This window comes from Podospora anserina, chromosome 7 (assembly GCF_000226545.1).
Source record: "Podospora anserina S mat+ genomic DNA chromosome 7, supercontig 1".
In the NCBI taxonomy this organism is placed as follows: Eukaryota; Fungi; Ascomycota; class Sordariomycetes; order Sordariales; family Podosporaceae; genus Podospora; species Podospora anserina.
Genome location: NW_001914854.1, coordinates 379,799 through 394,991, shown reverse-complemented (window position 1 = coordinate 394,991; position 15,193 = coordinate 379,799). Strand labels below are relative to the sequence as shown.

At 51.6% G+C, this 15,193-nt stretch overlaps 5 protein-coding genes across 5 annotated transcripts, besides 4 other annotated features; 2 read left to right on the top strand and 3 right to left on the bottom strand.

Moving 5' to 3' along the window:
- Positions 1-4,372: 4,372 nt before the first annotated feature.
- Positions 4,373-4,488: a repeat region (LTR hyla copie 86).
- Positions 4,489-4,855: a long terminal repeat (LTR crapaud).
- Positions 4,856-4,914: 59 nt separating this feature from the next.
- Positions 4,915-5,305: a long terminal repeat (LTR crapaud).
- A 745-nt stretch (positions 5,306-6,050) lies between these two features.
- On the bottom strand, positions 6,051-7,121 carry PODANS_7_3810 (uncharacterized protein; the record flags this gene model as incomplete). Its single annotated transcript, XM_001907598.1, has 2 exons — positions 6,051-6,722; positions 6,783-7,121. The coding sequence occupies 2 exons, from the start codon at positions 7,119-7,121 to the stop codon at positions 6,051-6,053; spliced, it is 1,011 nt and encodes a 336-aa protein (XP_001907633.1).
- A 742-nt stretch (positions 7,122-7,863) lies between these two features.
- PODANS_7_3820 (uncharacterized protein) lies at positions 7,864-9,888 on the bottom strand (the record flags this gene model as incomplete). The annotated part of the gene is made up of 1 exon (XM_001907597.1): positions 7,864-9,888. One exon carries the CDS (start codon positions 9,886-9,888, stop codon positions 7,864-7,866), a length of 2,025 nt encoding a protein of 674 aa, XP_001907632.1.
- Positions 7,866-8,865: a repeat region (rgion duplique sur le chromosome 1).
- Positions 9,889-10,931: 1,043 nt separating the features above from the next.
- PODANS_7_3830 (uncharacterized protein) lies at positions 10,932-11,363 on the top strand (the record flags this gene model as incomplete). Its single annotated transcript, XM_001907596.1, has 2 exons — positions 10,932-11,013; positions 11,071-11,363. The coding sequence occupies 2 exons, from the start codon at positions 10,932-10,934 to the stop codon at positions 11,361-11,363; spliced, it is 375 nt and encodes a 124-aa protein (XP_001907631.1).
- A 385-nt stretch (positions 11,364-11,748) lies between these two features.
- On the bottom strand, positions 11,749-12,880 carry PODANS_7_3840 (uncharacterized protein; the record flags this gene model as incomplete). The annotated part of the gene is made up of 3 exons (XM_001907595.1): positions 11,749-11,793; positions 11,852-11,941; positions 12,236-12,880. The coding sequence occupies 3 exons, from the start codon at positions 12,878-12,880 to the stop codon at positions 11,749-11,751; spliced, it is 780 nt and encodes a 259-aa protein (XP_001907630.1).
- Positions 12,881-14,081: 1,201 nt separating this feature from the next.
- On the top strand, positions 14,082-14,829 carry PODANS_7_3850 (uncharacterized protein; the record flags this gene model as incomplete). The annotated part of the gene is made up of 4 exons (XM_001907594.1): positions 14,082-14,090; positions 14,156-14,422; positions 14,493-14,749; positions 14,820-14,829. The coding sequence occupies 4 exons, from the start codon at positions 14,082-14,084 to the stop codon at positions 14,827-14,829; spliced, it is 543 nt and encodes a 180-aa protein (XP_001907629.1).
- Positions 14,830-15,193: the final 364 nt, after the last annotated feature.

The window sequence follows — 15,193 nt, the reverse complement described above, 5'->3', positions numbered from 1 at the left end:
ACTTTTTCTTTGGGCTTTCTTCATGATGACTGCAGAAAGCTGAACTTGCGCAAGGAAGTTTTGCATTCAGCGCTGACTTGGTCGTCAAATCACTGGAATCGCGTGAGCAAGGAGTTGTCAAAGACTTGGATCGATCTTGAAAGCAGAAATCTCGGTATTTTCTACTGCATAATCGGCACTTGTCCGTCAATCGGACTTCGACGGTAGCAGGTGGCTTGCTTGTTGTGTTGGACCCTGGTTCCACGTGGGATGTTGGTGGTGACACGGCCAATAGCTGGTGTTCTCAGCCTCATCCAGCCTGGAATGACGTATGGGGATCTCGTTTGACTGTGCGTTGAAGTTTCACAAGAATTTCCCTCAAGGTTCTCGGCTTTCATCCAAGACCTTGGTAGCGCTCGCGTGGCTTTTGCACATGCCGCGGGCGTTTGTCCAATCGGTTGTTTGCCGAGAAGCCTCAAAGACAGCATGAGAAAGTCAAAGGATCAAAAAGACAGACTCCAAATCAGATTCCGGTGCTGTGTTAACCCGAACTACCTAAAAGTGAAGGTGAAGGGAAAGGTACATAAAAATTCAAAACGCCATGAGCAAACTCCAGCCAGTACTCCAGGATTGATATCCATCCAGTGGGTAGGGAAAACCAGGATTCTTTGTGAGCCTCGACATGAAACTATCTTGGGCCTCCTGCGGCATTGCTGTTACCACTCGTTAGCTGCCACCCTCGTAATTACTGACAGACCTTCAGACACGTACGTACAGACATCATGTTTCACGATTTGGGACCAAAAGATCAAAAGATGTCCAAGGCCGTGACGTTCCCCTCGACGAGATTGTAGTAGCCGCCATCATTGCTGATATAATAAACAGCGACCTGGATGTAATATGCTCCAGCCATGGGGTAGTTGGTTGCAACCGCATCGAAGGTAAAGTGAACAACACCATTGCTCGTGCGGGTCCAGTCAGGGGATACCGTCGTCGCCCCTGTCAACCCGCCATCTACAGCGGTTTGGCTGTATCCTTCATGGAGAACGACGGTAGCGAAGAGATTGCCGATATTGGTGATATCTACGCCTTTGTAGTCTGAAAGAGTGAATGAGACCTCGATTGCGGGACTGATGGTTTCGTTCATCCCAACGCTTGCAGGCGGTTGGCCAATAACCCTGAGTGGGTTTGAAAAACGACGTGCCATGGTGAAAGAGGTGGAGGGAAGTTGTTGAGGCTTAGAGCTTTCTGATATGGAGTCGACTGTTGGTATTTACTGAAGAACTCAGTGTGCGATTGGCATGTTGGCAGATGGGGAGGGGGAATACGGCTTCATATACCTGTTCAGAAACCTGGTCAAGGGGTCATCGGATTCGTTGATGAGGAGTGATAGAGAGAATCCTGGTCTCGTGGTGGTTTCAATACTGACTTGAGGAACCAACAAACCGGGCACCATCTCGCATCTCATGTTGCTGAGCCTGGGTGGACTGGTAATCGGGACCCGGGACGTGCCGGATCTCCTTGTTCACACCCAATCCTCCCCGCCATGAGGGGGGGGCCCTTGTGCATGGAACATGTATTGAAAGATCAGGGGAAACGTTGATGAAATCTACCAGAGCCGAATACATGAAACCCCCCTGCTCTTCCTCGTCACCTGGTAGGGAAAAGGGGAAAAGGGGGCACCAGAAACAACAACAGCTGAAGGTTGTTGAAATCTTTCAGTTTTACTAGGTAGACATCGTTGTGGCCGAGTACTAGGTAAGGATATCACTCTTCTTTCTTCGCGAATTTTCGCTTCTGGTAAGCAAATCCAGTCCCGTTCACCTTTGGTAAAAATACCGCCATGATCGAGGGTGTGTAAGTTTATCCCGAGAATACGGAACTGGAACGCGATCGACCCTGCCAGATATGATTTGTCACTTTTGTGGCGGCAAGGTCTGGGATGTCTATAATCCAATAAGATTTCTCCATGCCCAGGTCCTCATGGTGGGGAACATGGAAAAAGAACCGATGGGTCGTGGTGTATCTACGGTAAAGCATCGTCGTTGGTTTCGAGAGTCCGAATTAGCTGAACATTGTGCTTAACCAAGTTAGCTTCCTTGGCCTGACCCCAGACCGTTCGCCGGTTAGAACTCAGGGAATAGTATTTTAGCTCCGATTCCCAGACAAGTTTTGGATATACAGATCAGAGCTGGTACCGAGCTCGCTTCGAGCTCCAAAGAACGCGGCATCTCCTAGAGAACCCGGCCCTAGCAAAAGATTTCGACCTAGGCGTGACTTCTGTAATTCACCATGCCGTCTCAAGTCCTCTACCATACATAACCTTTCGATATACCAATTAATTGTCTTGACAAAGGTCGTCCACGTTGAAGAGGAACAAGGGTAGACTACATTTAAACTAGTGATGATCTCTTCCCGATCCGAGATAGCGTGACTGCTGCAGCCGCTTAATCTCGCAGTTGAGTCCGATCATGGCGTTCGCTTATACATGTGCAGATCACGAAGGAATGTTCCAATGTTCCAACGGTACGTACAGTTGGTGGCTTTGGCAGGCAACAAATTCCTTTTGCACGTGGCCACCCCCTTTTTGATTCCATTGCCACCAGAACTTCGGAGACTTCTCCGAGACGTGGGGATTTCCGCAGGTATTTTGACGGCTCTCCAGTCGACTTGGCGTTGAAGTGGCAGCAAAGACTCCGCGTGGTATTTACCTCCACATGTATGCGGTGCAACATGCAGGGTCCATCTTCAATGACGCAGCCTTGCGATGGTGACTGATGTGATTGATCATGTTTCGAGCTGGGTGCGGGATGAGACCTACCCGATACTTTGGCCCTCGGATGCTATGCCGAGAGGTCGATTGAAAGTTTGCTAACGCGACGAAAATCGTCGACAATATCACCATTAATGAACAGGTATGGCCCAGGGGGCAGAAGACGAGTTTGTTCTGAGTGGAGCTGAATAAGGCACTGTGCCAAAAGCAAGCCTGGTGAGAATGTGCTGTGAGCAAGTTCCAAGAGTCAACATCCCTTACTTTCCAGTATTGGGAATGGCGTCAGCAAACCGAGCGTCTTTTTGACCGATCAATGGCGTCGACTGGAGTGGGATGAGTAAGTGCTCACAAATACGCTCGCAAGGTTGGTCCATATGCAGCCTGATCACAACGTTCCTTCCATCAACAGGCGGGTCAGAGAGTCGCAGGATCGTCAGTCAGAAAGGCGGTGTTATTTCAAGATCAGACCTGCAGGAAGATTAGTTGCCCGCATTGCAATTGGTTTGGTTCAAGACATCAGGAAATCAAAAATACCTCGGAAATGCGTCCTATGTATACAAACATGACGTCGCTAGAGAGTTTGAAGCGTAGCGCAGTTAGAAGAAGATAAGGTAGGATGAAAGAGACCAAATCCTAGGGTTAAATACTCTGCGTCGTAAACGGAGGTCGGTCACCGTAGGCTTGAAGATATCACAAGTATCCAGACGCGCAGACGTCACACTACCCAGTATTCTTTCACCAATGAAGGAGACAGAGAGACTAGGTACCCACCAAGCAACTTCCTACATGCTGCTGCCCCCGAGATTATTTCTCTTACACCTCAACTCTACCGTTTGATCCCCACTTGAAACAAGCCAATCATTCCATGCTCTTGCTCCAAGCTGTTGCAGCAGCTCGATAGGTATTACAGCAAAAATCTTTCAAACCATCCCCCGGATTATTTGGACGCTCGTCAAACGAAGGGAACCAGCTAAACATTATCCACAATTAATTCAAACACTCCCCAGCACAATCCGCTAGTTTGGTTAACCAAAGGAATGGATAAGTCACCCTTTTACCTACCTGTTCACCTCAACCAAATATTCCCTAGGCTCCATGTCCACAAAGCCCGAAGGTAAGCAAGTATGAAACGGACCTACCCACGCTACATCATTTCCATCAGCTCTATGATACCAGAGCTAACCCACTGCTTCTTAGATCCTTACAATCTCTTCCAGACAACCAGACATCATCTTCTCACTTCATACCGACGCCGATGACAAACTACTACCATATCCTCCACCCCAACCGAACCCAACCCGAGATCCCATCTTGTATAGTGGCTATAGCGACAACCTCCCAGTATCGACCCTATATCACTTCTCATCACAATACATCCCAATCAGCGGACTTGTACAAACTTTCAAAACAAGACCCCCAACACCTTATCTTGACCACGTCGGCGCCGAGGAGGGTTCAGACCATCCAGACTGAATGCGGCAGGGCCAAAGAAGTAAGGACATCACTACGCTTAGAGAAGGAGCCCCCCTTGTTAGGGTCTAATCGCACCCCCGATGTTAGCTCTTACTATTGGCCAAAGGCTTTATACAAAGAGGTGTAATCGTTTTCATTTTGATACTGTTAGCTGGTGAGCCCTGATAGGCCTATAATATAGAACCTATACAGGGTTGCTGTAAAATACAGCAGTGCGCAAGCGGAAGCAGGAGGATACGACGGCAGTGCCGAAGGAAGGTAAATGTGACGAACCCCTGTACAGAACCTCTGAAAGGGATACGGGTTGAAGGTAACTTCTGACAATTGGTTCGGTGCAGCTAAACAGTGCACAACAAGATGTCTCGATGTAAACACAAGATACCGTGAATACAATTGTGAATTGCATACTGCGGAACTGTCTATCTACACCAGCCAGTTCCTCCGTATATATAGACCTGTTTATCACCATTATCACCAGTGATAATGTCGATTATCACTCGTCGTTCACCGAAGACTGGTGATAATCGTGATTATCACCCTTGGCGCTAGTGATAATCTGACTTCCCCACTTTTCCGTTCCTAGTGGTTGGACGGGTCGCGCCCCGCGCTCCCCACTTATGTCAGGTCCGTGACACTGGTTCAGAGTTATTGAACCCATCTCCCACCATGGATTATTTCTATGTGGCTATATGTCACAATCGTTGGTGGGGGACCAACGCACGGGGCGCGGGGCGCCCCTGGCCAGTCATTACGGACCAGTCGGAAGAGGAGCGAAAGGCTCATGGTGATCCCGGTGAGCGGAGCGACAGGATCACGGTGATCATGGTGAGCCTCAGGTGGAGGATGTGATCCGGATCACCGCTAGGGAACGCGATCCAGGTGATCCACAGGTCTATATATACGGAGGAACTAGATAGCTTGTAGATAGTTCCGCAGTATGCAATTCACAGTTGTATTCACGGCATCTTGTGTTTACATCGAGACATCTTGTTGTGCACTGTTTAGCTGCACCGAACCAATTGTCAGAAGTTACCTTCAACCCGTATCCCTTTCAGAGGTTCTGTACAGGGGTTCGTCACATTTTGGCCTCGCTGCACCTGGTATTAGCTGTATGGTTAATGTTGTAAGCCTTGTGAATGCCTTCAATTGGGTGGGCTCCACTGCAGAGCCTTGGCCAAAGTGGTGGTCAAAGTGCTCTTTTCCAAGCCAAAAAAAAGTCCATTGAAAAAAGAGATTAATATCGATGGTGCGATCAGACTCTCATTTTGTCACTCTACCGTGCCTTTGAAAACCTGATTTTTAACTTCATGGCTCGACCGTACTTCCTCCCCTTTGGACACCCCCTTCCCGCTTCATCCCTATCACTGATCCTTCCCCGAGGTAGCAAGTAAGCAAGACATCAAAGATTGAGGATATCGCCATCTAGATTGAACTGTTATTAATCTGCTTTTTATTTAGTTTCAACTCCTCTTTCCACTATGGTACCTAAATTATCACCACTTCAAGGAAATCCTCCTCCCGCCAAGGCAAGAATATAAAGCTAGGACAAGAAAAATAAAGTACATTTTGGTACATGATACAAAAAAAAGTCATGTCCATCTCCCGCTTGGTTTCTTTTCTTCCGTAAGTCAAGCATAGCTGTGGTATAAGCCCCAATGAAGCAAAAGAGGTTAACAAAAATCCTGCAAAAACGCCGTCGCTGCCTTTCTCTTCCAACAACCATTCCCCTCCCTCCCTCCCTTGTGGTGGTAGTGGTGGTCATGGCTATAGTGATGGGTATCCATTATCCTCCTCCGTCTCCCTTCCTTATCCTCAACAGACAACCTTAAGCATTGGTGGCGCTGCTGTGACGAGGTCTCTTCCTCCCGCTCCCGGCAGCGGGGTGCATCTTCTCGTTGCGCTCCCGCTTGAGCTTCTCGTCCAAGACGCGGGCTGAAATGTCATGGTTAGCATTTCCCTCCATACCATCTCTTTCCCTCCATACCATCTCTTTCCCTCCATACCATCTCTTTCCCTCCATACCATCTCTTTCCCTCCATACCATCTCGACCAAAAACTTACTAAGAACATCGTAACCAAACCGAGGAAACTCCAAGCACAAGTTCCTGAACTCATCCTCGGCCTCGGCGCGCAGCGTGTGCGATCTCGTGGCCCAAAAGTTGGCAACAGGAGCGCGGATGCTCGTGTCGTCCTTGGCCGTGAACTCGTAGACGTACCGCGCGTAGGCGATCTCGCCCTTGGCGGTGGAGTTGACGCAGTGGATCTTGCTCGACGCCAAGTTCTTGAGGTTGTTGAGGCCAAACTTCTCGGCCAGAGTGTAAACCTTGGCGTGCTTGAGGAGCTGCTCTCCGGTGTAGTCCACGTCGGGGATCGAGGCGTCCTTCTCCAGGCTGCGCTGGCCGGCGATCTTCTTGGGGAAGTAGTCGCCCGTGTAGAGGAACTCGAGGAAGCAGCCCATGGCGTCGAGGTCTTCGTTGGGAAGCTCAATCTGGCGGGGCTGTCGTGGAAGCGGTGGGTTAGCCTTCATCTGCTACTAGAGGTCAGGAGAAAGACATACGCTGCCATCATCGGCAAACTCGGCGATGCGATCGGCAAAGTATGGGCTCTGGGTCAACAGCCCCTGATGAGCCGTCAGGATGGTCTCTTCATCGTTGCTACCGATCAACAGAGTGACGACGGGGCTACTCAGATACTGCAAAAAGGTAATGCGCGGCGCCGGGGTGTCGTCGGGATCGCCCTCAGCAAAAGGCAAATCGGCATTCTCGGTGCTGCCGGCAGCGGCAGGAGTTTCGGTGGCAGTGGCAGGCGCATCGCCTTCCTCGGTCATCTCGACGTCGCCAGTCTGCTGGGTGGCCGGGGTCTCTTCGACAATGACCCCGTTGAAGCTGTCGGCCATTGTGACGGATTGAGGATATTAGAAGCTATCAAGGCAATTGATTGGCGCAATTGGAAATGATGGATGGAACTGACCGGCGTGATTGGTTCTGCTGGACCGGAGAACCGTTGCGGTTTAGTAACGATGATGATGATGCTGCGGCGATAAGAACGAAAGTCGAGAATTAATTGAATTGATAGGGAAATATCTCCATGGGTGGGGTTGATGGTTGTCGGAGGGATGATGCGCCGTCGGTCGTGTCGCAAAAAGAGAGGACGGAAGCCTTGCGCAAACGGAGAGGCTGGCGAACAGGAGGAAGGAAGCAAGCAAGCTCTCTCTGTGGAGCTCCTGCATCGGTTGCCCCGAAGAGACAAACAAAGGAAGGAGCTGTACGAGTGTCTGAAATACTAGGCAGGCTCACAGCTGCCTTCAGGGGTACAATGGGAGCTTGGACCACCCTCCCGGAAGCACCTCGATGGCTCATCAGGAGCTGATCAACAGATCATCACCAATGCATCTTTTGGGAGTGTCAGAGTGTACATATTCTTGCATGTTTTTTCTACGCTATTTTCCTCATCGTCGAAGACGAAGCAATAATTACCAATATTCCATCCACCACAATGATATATATATATTACCCCTCGACACTGCCATCCTCCGAGCCATCGAAAACCATAACATAATCGCTATTCCCATCACCTAATGTACAAAGTCCCAAAAAAATCAACCGTGATCAACTTGTTTGAATGAACCTCTTCCATCCTTATGCATCCCCAATAACCTTTGCGCTCGCCCTACGAGCCCGCCCACTCCGCCGAACTCCATCGAGAGCAGCAGCGGTTGCCCCTTCCGCCTTCGGGACCAAACTCTCTCTGATTCTGGCCCTACCCCGCTGGGGAGGGTTGCTTCCCCCTTCGGTGTCCATCGTCGACTCTCTCTGTGAGCCTGCCCGCCAGCCCTTCTTCCCCCGCGCCCTCGCCTCGTCCTCCGGATCCAGGAAACGGTTGATGACACGGTGATCCAGAATGCGTTCTTCTTTATCGTTCTTGCCTGCTGACTGGGTCTTGGGCCAGACGTAGCCGTAAAGCTTGGAGTGGCGCTCGCAACGTGGGCAATTGGCTCTCGTAAAGTAGGCGTCTTTTTGAACAAATGCAGTGTTGCAGTTGGTGCAGTGGATCCAGGCAGTCTCGCGCTCTGAGAGAAGTAAGGGTGTGAGGGTGTAATCTCCTGGCACACGACGCTTTTGTGCCGGTGGTGGTGACCGTTGCTGAGCGGCCTGGCGCTTCTTGGAACCCTTCGCCTTTCCTACCGGCGTTGTCGGAGCGGCCGCATCACTGAGAGGTGGCACTGGAACCACCTCTTCTACTGGAGGAGTCGCTTTCGTCGCTTCTGTCTTGTTCAGTTCTTCGGCCGGAGGGGTCACCTCGGTGGTGGGGAGAATTGTTGGGAAGCCGTACGACTTTTGGGGCACCGGGGAGATCGACCCGGGCAGTTGCTGTACGTCTATCTCAGCTGTAGGCTGCTCGTTTCTTAGGATTTCGATCACCTGCTTGATAGGCGTCGGCTCAGGTGAAAGAATGAGCCCATCTGCCGAGTCTGAAGCGGGGGTCGTGACGTCGGTGAGATTGGCGCTGCCGGCTTCAGATGCAAGTGGACTACGCGAAAGTTCAGATTCCGAGCTGCTTCTCGAAATTGGCGACCCGGATGTTGTAGGTGGCAGATCATATTGCATAGTTTTGAGGCGCTTAGCCGGAGTGATGGGCGGGGTTCCGAGCGCTGCCGCACCTCGTTTGCGCCCCGGGCCTGAGCCCTCCGTCGATTCCGCTGTTGACTGCCTGTCGCTCAGAACCATCTGGCTTCCCCGTTTCTTGAGGACCCTGGGGCGGATATCCGGGGTGACGGACGGAGTTCGAGAGCCTGAACCTGCCACACTCTCGTCTCTCAACCTCCGCCGGAAAGAGTAGCCCTGTGACGCCGCCAAATCATCCTCGATGCTTCTCTTTACCGAAGTGCCACCCTCATCTTGCTGCCAGCCATTGACCTGTCTCGCCTCGCACGTCTGGCACAAGCACTCGCAATTGTCCTCTCCAAAGTAACTCTCGCTGTAGCTGACTGTGATCTCCTCGCCCACGCCAATGTCCCTGCATGCGATGATCTCAATCCCTGCCTGGCCGCAAGTAACGAGCCGGGCATTCGCGTCGCAATCGTGATTGGCAAATCGAGCAGGCCCCATGAATAAGCTGGTTGACTTGCTCCTGCTGCTGACCACTAGACTAAAGTCCTTTTTGCGTGATGCCATGTCTGCCTCCTCCTCGGGGGTGATTGTCACCTGGATTCCGGCCAGATATTTGATCGTCTCGTTGCGCCTGATGAAGCGCCGGGCTACGATGCTGGCCTCATACGTGACGATGGTGTAGCGATTGGTTGCATTGACCTCGAAAGGGCAATCTGGCAGGTAGGTCGACATGTAGCGCCGCATGTGGGCTTTGAAGTCATCCTTTTCCTTGGATGTTTTGAGACCATTGTAGAATCGCTTTAGGCCGTCGGTCGCAAGCAGTTTCTCTTCGGCGGTCTTGAGATCGGAGTTGATGATGAGGTGAGTCTGGATGAGCTTGGCGATTTCCTCCTCTCTGACGCCCCGGGAAGGATGGTAAGATGTGCGATTTTTGGGAATGGTCGTCCAGTAATAAGTGTGGTCGATCAGAGCATCGGTTAAAATGTCGTCGTAAGCAGCTAGCTGTGCAAGCGTGAGCTTCTTCTTTCCCTGGGCTTGTGACCGGGGAGGCATCTTTGTGTTGTGTGTTTGTCGGGTATCGATGAGTTGGTCGACCGAGGTGGGTGGGAGGGTTGTGAGGTGAAGTCGGGCGTCGGATGTTCGAAATATGAAAGAAGGAGTGGACGAAGGGGGTCAATGTTCAATGCGAGACTTGACTGCCTTCATGCGACCCGGGCAGATCAGATCGGGTCGGCGCAAGTGCCAATAATGGCTTTTTTAGGTTCCTTTGTGGGAAGGAAGGGAGCCGACCTGCAGCGGCTGGGCCGACAATGGGTAGGTGTGGGAGGTGAGACAGATGCAAACCTTGGGCTCAGCCTCTGGCTGCAAATTGAGCTGCGAATGCCAGTTGTCGTCATAAGTTGGCAAGTTACGGGAGCAACCTAGGTAACAGATTCCAGATATAGATTGACGCTTGAAGACTGGCTGGTCTGTACCGGATGACTGCAGCTGCACTTTCAAGTGACTTTACCCGCGTTACAGATACTCTGACTTCCCGAACCTGCAAAGTGTGCATGAGGTACAGGAGAAGAGGTCGGACGGGGAAAAGGGGAACGAAAAAAGACAGGATCACGGTTGCTGTCTGGTTGCCCTCTCGTTGCCAGGGAAATTGAGGGGGCTAGGCGAGTTGACCACCAAATCTGGCGGAATCTGGCGGGGACAGCGCGTGCCAACAAGCTGATCCCCTGTCGCGAGTTTTTGCGCTGAGCTTCCCATTGGCCAGATCTCGTCTTGACTGGATCCACAGCTGCCGGTATGTTGGAACAAGCTAAAGAGCTTGCATGAGGATCCCGATTGGGCATGGTTTCAAAGAAAGCAGCCTCTGTCCAAGCGTTACATAAGCACAGCCTTGTGCCCCTCGGGTCGGCGCGAACAATTTTCCACGGCCAGGACATCCCGTCGCCGCATGGCAATTGGCTGCCCATCCGGGAGCTTCACGATCAGCAACGACACCCCTCAGGTACGGTTTGGCCGTCCGACGACAAGATGATTCAACTAAAGGTACTTTTCTATTCTTTTGCCCAATATAAAATCAAGCTAACCCTCTCCACCAGAGCATGCTCAACTGCATCGACAACTCTGGCGCCGCCATTGTTGAATGCGCCATGGTCATCGGCCAGAAGAGACACGCCTCGATCGGTACGACGATAATTACCCAAGAAACCCGAAGAAAACTCACCCAACTGACCAATACAGGCGACCGGATCGTGGTGGTCGTGCAGAAGCAAAGAGATGCGGGAGCTGCCGGCATGGCCGCCGCCTCGGGTGCCAAGGTCAAGCGTGGTGATATCAGACATGCCGTCGTCGTGCGGACGAAGCAAAAGGTCACCCGGAGAGACGGAAGCTGCATCAAGTTCGACGACAACGCCTGCGTTTTGATCAACAAGTCTGGCGACCCTATCGGATCCCGTATCAACGGCGTCGTGGGCATGGAGTTGCGCAAGAAGAAGTGGAGCAGAATCCTCAGCATGGCCCCCTCGCAGGCATAAACTGAGACCAACACCAATAAAAAACGTAAAATCAAATCATGGGAGGGATCATTTGGGTGTATTATATCATTGCTCCACTGGGGAGTGGCATCAGAACGGCGTTATACGGCGTCGTGTAAACTACTTGTACAGCTTCAATACAGGCAAAATACTCGAATCACCTCTCCTTTCACGCATTTGTCCCTCATTCCCATGAATAAACAGCCCAGTAATAAAAATTAATTCCCATCGATGATGCCTCCTCCTATCCTCAAAGCCAAGTTTTGTTTACCCTAGCAGTGATAAACTTCTCCCACTCCTATATCAATCTCGCCAAACGCCGTGTCATGCAAATGTTCCTGTATCTTACTCGCCGATGTACAAGTGTCCCGCCGAAAGACCAAACTCATTGGTAAATATTACCGCAATAGCAGCACACATAAAAGAGTTTCTGAGAAAGGGTCAGCAACGGTTGGACTCCAGAAGGTGACAGGCCTGGAGCTGCTTACCATTCCCGTTTCAGCGCTTCGCTGTTGAGACTGAAAGAAGACAGCCTCCCCATGGTTGCAAGAGGGGCAAGTGCGCTGTTCTCTTGGCAGCTAGAGCAGAAACCCCGTCAGCCACTGGCTCAAACATAGGTAACGTGAAAACCCGTGCACTTCGTCGCTTTAACCAAATCAACACCGGAACTCCCAACCCGCTGTCTATCTATGTACCGGTATACGCTGCGGGATATGATCGTCGAGAGAAAGGTAACGATTGCGTGTGCCGCTGCAAGAAAAATGAAGAACGCCGTGTTTGCCAGGAATATTGTACAATTTGTACGTCAAATCATGTCGTCATAGCCTCGTCGTGTCAAGTGAATATGTATCGAAAGAGTTTGGCGACTACACAGCAGCGCTTTGAGCGAGCACGTAGTGTGACATGGCGTTATTCTCGGGCTCGAATCCCATGGCTTCTTCTTCGTCCTCCTCCATCAAGTCGCCAAAATATTGCTCGCTCCGAGCCATGAAGTCGGCGAGGTTCTCGCGGTTGTCTTGCCAGGCGCAAATGTCGGCGTCGCCCTGATCGAGCCGCATGAAGTTCTGGAGCGGTACGGGAATGTCGGGATTGTGGGCATCGGTGGGGAGAACGGCGAGACGGTCTTTGCAAATCTCACACGAAATCATGCGGCCGCATGTCAGGCAGCAGACAAAAGCGCAGTGGTCCGGGTTCGGGTGTTGTTCAAACGAGCTAGCATGATGGGAAGCAACAGAAGAATCACCCACCGTAGGATCAGAGCCAACGTCCTGCGTCACGCCGGCCGTCTCGCCAGCGGCATTGTTGAGGACATTGCGAAAGATGCACGACGAGGTGGCCTCTTCGGAGAAGTTGCAAGTGCGGCAGGTGAACATGAGCTTGCGATCGGCCTCATCTTCCTTGGGGTAGAGCATGTTGCTGCATTCCGAGCAGAAACGGAACGTGATTTGCTCGAGGGGCTTCTGGCCATGGAGCTGCGATTGCTCGCCCGAAGCTGAAGGGGCTGGTGATGAAGCCATTGCTGATGTCGTGGCTGAGGAGTGTGTTGTGTGGTGTTATGATAGTTTCTGGTGGTAGCAGGTGGTGGTGCAGGCACTGAAACTTTTTCGGGCAGCGGAAACCTGGAAGTGATGTGGTTGGGTTGTGTAAGGTTGTGTTTGGTGGTAAAAGAGTTGCGGTTGGTCTTTTTGAGTTTTGAGGAGGCGAGAACAGGCTGCTAGATGGTCCAAGCACGTGTCGCCAGGTGAGTTCCCCAGAAGATGCAGAAAGTAAAGTGAATTTTACCTGGTGCAGGAAATTATTTAAAGTCGAGTGGAAATGTCTTGGGGTGGAATGGGGAGCGAGTTGAAGATGGATATCTTTTTCTATGGATATCTTGAGTGAACCAAAGCTTGTGGTCAAAGGCGCGAAACGCAGGCACAGTGCATTGTGGGCGGCGCGCCACCAAGAGCAACAGTTGGGAACAAACGCGCCTTGCCCATTTCCGGCTGCCTGAGGTCGGCAGCCAACCAGGACGCCCCACTTGGCTTATTCAGGCACTGACAACCTACCTGGAACTAGATAATCTTGCTGTCTGAGGCCTTGGTTGAATGCCTGATGGATACGGAGTACGGATATGTAGGGTACAGTTAACCTGCGTCACGTCGCATCCATCAGCATCAGATGGGGTCCCTCGTGATCCCCGGTACATAGAGTGAGTGGCACACCTTGGGACAAGAGGAAGACAGGTGACGGGATGGCCGGGATGGTCTCAGACTCTCAGTCGTCCAGCTTGAAGACCCCCCGGGGCGGGGCTTGCCCTGTGAGGTACTCCGGCACGAGACAACAGCGCCAAGCAGGAGCGGGGTGGTCTCCCGCTGCACTCCGCAATCCATCCAAAGGTTTCCATTGCACACTTGACCCCTCTCAGTGCAACCCTCGACAACCTATTCCAACCTTCCCGTCTGCAGCACGTCATCTTCTTCTCTGTGTTTTTTTAGGAACTGCTTTTCTTTTGGTTACCTCGGTAGGTATTTGTCTAGATACATACCAACTCCAATCCCACCATTTAAAAAGGGTCCACAACCCGTTGCCCCTCCACGGCACCAAGTCCCACCAGTTCAACCCAGCCAGCGTTTCACGTCGTAGCCTTGTTGTCCATTCTCCAACAACAACAACAACAACAACAAAGTAGTAGCCATTTGTTGTTTTCTGTCCATCCTAGACCAACAATCAATCATCATGAACGGCGTATGTCTCAATGTCAATATCTCGAGCTTACTATATCATGTAACTAACCCTGTATCCTGCCCCAGAACCAGCAAGAAACCGGCCTCCCCCCTCACTGGGAGGTCCGTCACTCCAACTCCAAGAACCTGCCCTACTACTTCAACTCCGTGGACCGCACCTCGAGGTGGGAACCCCCCGCCGGCACCGACCCCGAGAAGCTCAAGGTGTACATGGCGACCTACCACTCGGCCAAGGCGCCTCTTCCCACCGGCGACGCCCAGTCCGGCAAGATCAGGGCGGCGCATTTGCTGGTCAAGCACAGGGACAGTCGCCGGGCGTCCAGCTGGAAGGAGGTATGTTTACTGTCATTTTTGATCATGTCTTGAAGGAGGACTGTAAGCTGACCATTGGCTGTCGCAACAGGCCGAAATCACCCGGTCCAAGGAGGAAGCCATGTCGATTATCAAGGCACACGAGCAGAGGATCAAGAGTGGGGAGATCACCTTGGGGGAGTTGGCCCTGTCGGAATCAGACTGTAGCTCGGCGCGCAAGAGGGGCGACCTGGGTTATTTCGGACGCGGGGACATGCAGAAGGAATTTGAGGATGCTGCTTTTGCGCTGCAGAAGGGAGAGATCTCGGGGGTGGTTGACACGGCGAGTGGGTTGCACTTGATTGAGAGGTGAGTTTTATCTTGGTGACCTTTGTTTTGTTTTGTTTTGGATGAATGCTAACGGAGATGGGATGCATAGACTTGAGTAGAGATGGGAACGTGTATGGATCGAAAAAGAAATTGGGTGAAAGGCATCAATTACAGGATGAGAGGGTATCTGAGGTCCAGTCTCAGTAGCCAACAGAGGACATCGGGTCGACAATAGATCAGCATTGTTCTCTGCAAAATGCCCTGCCCCGGTCTGCGAGTGTCATGATTTTTTGCCAAGTCTACCAGACAAAATTTGTTCCAAGTCTACCTTCTATCCTATCGACTGCTTTAGCCGTCGGCAGCCTGGCTAGGTGCCACGCCAACTAGACATGCGCCACAGTTTACTATGATCACACGCAGGCAACTTTCAAGTCAAAGAGATCATCATCCAATAACCAGAAGCAGGTACAATAACCTCCTTTT